Source organism: Gekko japonicus, unplaced genomic scaffold (genome assembly GCF_001447785.1).
Source record: "Gekko japonicus isolate JY-2015 unplaced genomic scaffold, Gekko_japonicus_V1.1 scaffold442, whole genome shotgun sequence".
Taxonomy (NCBI): Eukaryota; Metazoa; Chordata; class Lepidosauria; order Squamata; family Gekkonidae; genus Gekko; species Gekko japonicus.
The window spans coordinates 1,053,487-1,060,320 of NW_015174288.1; the positions used below are offsets into that span (position 1 = coordinate 1,053,487).

General features: G+C 47.1%; 1 protein-coding gene across 1 annotated transcript in view; it reads right to left on the reverse strand.

Moving 5' to 3' along the window:
• UBE2O (ubiquitin conjugating enzyme E2O) overlaps window positions 1–6,214 on the reverse strand; it is a 128,769-nt gene extending 122,555 nt beyond the window's left edge. The window contains exon 1 of the mRNA XM_015424011.1: window positions 5,853–6,214. Within this exon, the coding sequence (XP_015279497.1) occupies window positions 5,853–6,197 (345 nt within the window). The 5' untranslated portion in view covers window positions 6,198–6,214. The remainder of the gene's footprint in view (window positions 1–5,852) is intronic.
• Window positions 6,215–6,834: the final 620 nt, after the last annotated feature.

Here is a 6,834-nt window from a genome sequence, read left to right on the forward strand (position 1 = left end):
AAAATACTCTCCAGCATAGGGAAGGCTATTGTTCCTGAGGAGTCATAGTAGACCCTACCCAATATTTTGTCCTTAAGTCTAAGAACCAACTTGAATTTCCAGTGTTTTAGCCATCCTGATAATTTTCTCAACATACAAGCTGCAGACCCTCATTAGGTGAGATCAGACCCATACTTCCTATTGTGTCATCAGGTGACAGGTGGACCAGAGCTCAGTCCCAATGGAGAGAGGACCCTCTCTTCATCCTGATTCAGAAAACATAGGTCTCAGTGGGTGGCACGGTGGCCGTCCAGGTAGATGTAGGTGGAAAGGAGCAACACTCCTGAAGAGGAGGCTCAGTTCCAGTGGATATAGGATGATCACCCCATTCATGAGGAAAGGGGGAAGGGTAATAGAAACAATACTGTTACCAGGATTGAGGAGGAACTGTAGAGGGTCATGGATCCGCCTGAGCGTCAGATCATTCTGAGTTTGTGGAAGTGATTCAGAATTAATCTCCATCTCGGCCTCCAAGCAGGATGGGACCAGATACTGCAGGTGCAACAACATGGGATTACCGAAACTAAAGCTGGAACCAATGGTGTTAGATCTGTCAGAACCAGCAGGGAGGCCAATGCTGGGGAGTACCTGGGAGCCAAATGATGCTTATCATAGTGTCTATCCTTATTTTTAGATTTTGCTCTAGGCTTCTTATGGGGTGGTTCCAAAGCAGAGCAAGGTCGCCTGGGTGATTTGGAATGATGCCGGACTGGAGCCAAGCTTGAACTTGATGGAAATGATATGATTGAGGTTGGATGTGACTGTTGATTGGTCAAGGTGGGAGACTTACTGGTAAGGGTATGCTGCCACTCCACCAGGGTCAGTAAGATGGAGCTCTTCCACCAGGCTTTTGGTTGAGGCAGTGGACGTCCCCTCCCTCTGGCTGGCCCATCAGTGGCCTGGATTCTTAATTCCATCTTAATTGCTAAGACATCTGATCAGAGTTTACGTGGTACTTTAAGTATTTGTGTTACTTTATACTGTTGTTTTAAGTGGTTTTAACTGTTTTATATATGATATTTATATTGTTGGAACCCTGAGCCTGCTTGCAGGAAGGACGGGATATAAATTCAAATAAATAAATAAAAACAACATGGAGGACTATGCATTTGTGCTCTCAGCACACGAAAGGCTTTCCCCCAAAGGCTAGCCTTAAGTTGTGCTGCTCTATCAGACCTTGCCATTGGTGTAAACCAGAGGCAATGTTTGAAGATGAGTGTATTGTGCCCTTTGCCAAGGCAAAGAAAGCAAAGGGAATGTCCATCGCAGCACTGAGAAAACTTCTTAAAAAGCACCTTCTGGTACATAATGAAAGAAGAATGAACAGAAACTGGAAAGTACATCTTTGCTTGATTGGGAAAAATAGAAAAGAACTGAGGGAGGGAAGGGGGCCCAGGAGCATGTAACCATTTGGGCAGGAAAATGCACCTATGAGGGAGGATTTCTAGAGAGAGAGGAACAGAAAAGCTGGGAGGGAATCCTCCGGTGGCTGGCATGAGCAAGTGCAGTCCCAATGTTTGACTGCACACAATATCAAAGAACTAGATGACCCTGGAGATCCCTTCCAACTATGATTCTATTCCTTAGAGTAGAATCTGGGATAGCAACAGTTTAATGCAGATTTTAATAAGGGAGTTCCAAAGCCGAACATACCACACTTTCCAATGACTCAGCTTGAAAGACTAAAAAATCATAGCAAAATAAAGAGTGGGAAGAAACAGAGAAATGTGCATGAACTTGATAAACAAAAGAGAGTGCGGGAGGACAGCTAGAAATTAACACTGACTGCACATTGAACTAATGCCAGAAATACCTACAATCTAAATTTTGATTCAGTTCAGTACCCATATAGTAGAGAAAAGAGAAGTAAATGCTAAACATGTTGCATTTATGTCATCTACTGCAGTAAGTATCTTCCAAGGCTACTTTTCATAGATCAAATTACTCTTGCCGATAAAGATTTGCACACAATTTGTTCCAGTCTGGTGTAGTGGTTAAGTGTGCAGACTCTAATCTGGGAGAACCAGGTTTGATTCCCCACTCTTCCACTTGCAGCTGATAGATGACCTTAGGTTCTGTCCAAACTGTTCTTGAAAGAGCTCTCTCAGCCCCACCTACCTCACAGGGTGTCTGTTGTGGAGAGGAGAAGGGGTCGTTTGGGGCCGGAGCACTGCTCCAGCAAACCTGCCCCGCGTTCCTTTTTTCTAGAGTTGCACCACCACTGTGGCGCGACTCCAAGTCTGCGGAGAGGGCGGGGGCCCCCTCTAGAGAAGTCACTGAAAACCACCACTCTATTTTCTTTGCCTTTTTTTTTTTTTAAGAGGCTGGACAGAAGCAATGGGGAAATATCTCTTGGGAATAATCCCACATTGGCAGGAGGAATGATTTGGCTGAGTTAATAAGTATTTCCTTCCCTAGTTCCAGTATCTGCTGTGGTAAACAAAAGAGGAAAATAGTTTAAAAATTATTCATAAAGGCACCATTTTGAGACAGGGGAGGGAGTGATGTCACTGGCTCCTCCCTATGATTTCGTTGGGTCCCAGTTCTTTTAATGACTTAGCAATGCCTCTGGCCCAGCCCCAGCCCCCGGAAATTGGAAAGTCTATGCCCTTGCTGGCGAGCCGAGGAAGGCACAGGGAGGCATTTAAATGCCTCCTTGCTCTCTCCCCAGCCCTTCCTGGCTCACCCGCCAGGTAGACGAGCCAGGAGAGAGCGGGGGAGCCTTTAGGAGCCTTCCTTGACTCGTCCACTTGGGCGGGTGAGCCGAGGAAGGCATGGGGAAGCATTTAAATGCCTCCCCTCTCTCTCCCCGGCCATTCCTGATTTGCCCGCCGAGGCGGACGAGCCAGGAGAGGTTGGGGGGGGGGGTCTCCAGAAGCAGGTTGGCTGGGGAAGCAAAAAAAGGGCGGAGGCATCTTTAAAAGCCTCCCCTTCTCTTCCCCAGCTGGCCTGCCAAAGGGGGCTGGGGGGAACTCTAGAGAGAATAGGTTTAAACTTTAAACCTCTTCTCTCTTCGCTCCCCCCCCCTCAGCCCACCTTGGCTGGCTGGGGAAGGGGAGGCTTTTGAATATGCCCCCCTTTTTGTTTTCCCTTTTGACATCACTTCCAGTGATGTCAGGGGGTGTGGCATATGCTAATGAGCTATTATGCTAATACCCTATTAGATATGCTAATGAGCTCCTGCAGCTCTTTTTCTACGAAATGACCCCTAGAAAGGAGTTTGTAAGCTGCTCTGAGACTCTGAGCGAAGTATAAATCCAATTTCCTCTTCTTCCTCACTCACAGCTAACTAGAACTTTTCTTTTGACAACGTATCTTAACCACTAATATGGAAGAAGCACCATCTATTCTCTACTAATGCAGTCACTATTTCACAGCTGACTGTATCCACCAACATGTGGCAGGTCAAAATGATTAATCAGATGGGACTTTTTGTATCATTTTAAGTGTTACTAGCAGATTCATAAGGGATACAGATTAACAGCAACATTTTAGAGCTCATTAGTATCACTTCGAAACAAAACTATGACAAAGAATACTCATCAAGAAATTTATTCATTATCTGAAACATGTTTTCCTAAGCCACACCACCTAACTCCCAGAGGGGGAGGAGGAAAAGGACAATTTAATGGATAATACTGTTTATACTTATCTGGCATGCATACAGCACTACAAAAATGGTTGCGGGCATACATATAGATCAGGAAACATTTCCTGTGACAGGTTTTCTGTAGTAATGACAGGAAACCCAAGGAATTACTGGATGGCAAAATATTCTAGAAAATGTTGGGGAAGGTTTCCATTGCTTCCACTGGCTTAGAAGGCAAAGAGAACTCACAATGCACTTAACCTTATGAGAGCTCGGAAATTTTTTGGAAGTTTCTCATCTAAGTAAAACAAGGCATCCCCAAGAAGTCATAATCCTGTGGACTTTTGATAATATTAAATTTAGCATGTCATTTGAAGTTGACTCATTTGAGAACTGAATGAAGGTATGAAGAGAAAGACAATCCTTTACAGATAGCTTTTAAAGTATATAATGGGAATTCAAGAACAAAGTTGCAAGGATCACATATGAGAATAAGAGGAAGAAATCGTGAATGCATAATGGATGTAGACTTTTTAAAGCCCAAATAGTAAAGGCTACATTTATTATTGAACACTGAGCCTTGAAACAAGAAACAAAACTGTGTAGAATACAAAAGTAGCACTTAAACTGCCAGATCAAAGATCACTCTAGTAAAAACATACACAGTACTTCCCCCATCGTACCACTGTCCCTGTGTTAGAATATAAGGCCTTTTGATCCCCATTAAGGCCCAGTACAATGAGCCACCATCTCATCCTTTGCCGTCACCTTCTTCTTTTACCTTCAATCTTTCCCTGCAAGAGTCAGACTTCACTGTGCAACTGAACAACAACGAACCACCATTCTTCATGAATTCTGAAAGGTGGAGTTAATCTAGTGACCAAAACCTTTATTCACCTATAATGATTCTGTAGCAAAATGTTAACACTTCTTCATGGAGAAGGGAGTTGCCTTAAAATCCAGCACCTGAACACACAATAAGCTGCCTTATATACTGAATCAGATCACTGGTCCATCACAGTCAGTATTGTCTACTCAAAACTGGTAGTGATTTCAGGGTCTCCGGCAGAAGGCTTTCCCATTACCTACTGCCAGATCCTTTAAATGGAGATGCTGGGGACTGAAATGAGGACCTTCTGCATGCCAAGCAGATGCTCTACCACTGAGCCATAGCTTTCTTCCCTCATATTCAAGATCTTGGATGTTAAAAATATTTGAGATAATCACTTCACATGCTAGTAAGCGTTGCCTACTGAAGCTTAGCAACTACGTATAGTGCAGTCTCACCCTTTTTTATACTAAACATTTAAGTTCTACTCGCTTCTCACACAGCAAAACAATATTAATATCCCTGAGATATTTTCATTAGCAGCATCAGAAGCATAAACAATCATCCAAGTGACTGCTAATAAAAGTACATTATTAAGGCATACGTATAATACAAGAAGCAGGTACATACATTGCATCACACACTTCATAATTCCAGGCAGCTTTTGCTACACCCTAATCAAGGTGTGTCTCCATAGGTATTTAAAATCCCACTGTCTTACATCTGCTGCACAAGAATAATTAGTTCTATAAAATTCTGTAGGAACCCCCATCCCCATCAAAAACAAATGTTAACTGCAGGAGAGAGTCAGAGAGATAAATACAATCTTGATAAATAAAATTCTCCCATAAAGATGACACATTCCCTGCATACCCCACGATAATGGAGGATAAGGTTAACTGAGCACAATGAATCGCAACCACGTCTCCTAGCAGAATATTAGCGTTAAGAGCAGAGCGTAAAGAGAAACGAGAATTTCCTTCGGGGGTAGAGAACATAACGCATAGGTAGAGAGGCGTGGGTACTGGGTAAAGCTCTTTTTGTGCAGATCATTCAACCTGGCACACGGCGGCTGCTCACGGCAAGGCAGGCGCGACAGCCTTTTCACAGCCCCGTGACCGGATGAAATGCCTGCCCCTTCACTCAGCAAGTTGCTTTAGGTTTCCAACACCGGGCAGCGTACCTTCTCTCACTGTGAATCGAGGCGCCTGCAGGCCTCATCCCTCCCCTCCAGTGAGGCCCGTCCATTCCCTCGACACACTCCGCCCGCAAGAAGAGCAGAAGCTACGGCAGCCGCTACCGTCGCCCCCTCCCCCAGTCCTTGGCCGCCCCCTCCCCCCCCGCTCCACCATATGCAGATGAGATGCAAATAAGGCCCAAGCAGCGGTTACTTACCTTGGTCTCCTTGACGTGCTGCTTGATGCCCTCCGGATACCACTGGACCCGTACGTAGCCACGGCGGAGGGTACTGCCGCGGCCCTCCTCACCCCCGCAGGGGCCGCCCGACTCGGAACCGCCCGAGCTGCCCGCGCCGACGCCGGGGCCGCCACCGCCACCCCCGCCGCCGGGGCCTCGTCCTCCCTCCTCCTCCTCCGAGTCGGAGTCTTCGCCATGCATGACGCGAACCAGGCCGAAGCGCACCGAGCCCCGGTACCGGCCCGAGACCAAGTCGTGAGTGAAGAGCAGCCGCTGGGAGACACCGACGGTGGCTGAGGCGGGGGGAGCGGGGGGCTCCGCCATGGCGCGCGCGCCGAGGATGACTGGCCGGGGGAGAATGGAAGAGGGAGAAGAAAAAACAGCCGCAGCAGCGCTGACCGCCGGGCCCACAGCGCAGTCAGGCGGAGGCGGTACGAGGGCGGCGAGGACCCACCTCCCGTCAAATAGCGGCCTCCGCGGCGGAGGGGGCGGGGCGAGCGTGGACGACGCCACGAGGGGGCGTCGCGTCATTGGGGAGGGTGTGGCCGCTTTCCGGGGCAGTGGGGGCGTGAGGGCAGAAGAGGGACAGGAACGTGGGAAGGTAAGAGCGGTGAGGAACTAGAGCTAGGTTTGCGGAGGCGTGAAGGACAGGCGAGGGGAAAATCAAGGGAAGCAAATTTGTAGAGAGCAAGAGAAGGAAACGAAACAGGCAAAAGGAAAGGAGCTGAAGTGAAAATGGAGGAAGGGATTCAGAAAATGGGGCTTTAGAAGTGAGGGGAGTAGAAGAAGAGGTAAAACTATACCAAAGTAGAAGATGGAAGTAGGAGAGGAGAGGAGGTAGAAGGGGAGTAGCGTTCAGGCCATTTAGATTCAGCAGCATTTTTTTTTAAAGGATCTTCTCAAGTAAGTATACTTTAAAGGGAGGAGAGAGCAGATCTGGTACTCATATTGTGGGGGGCGG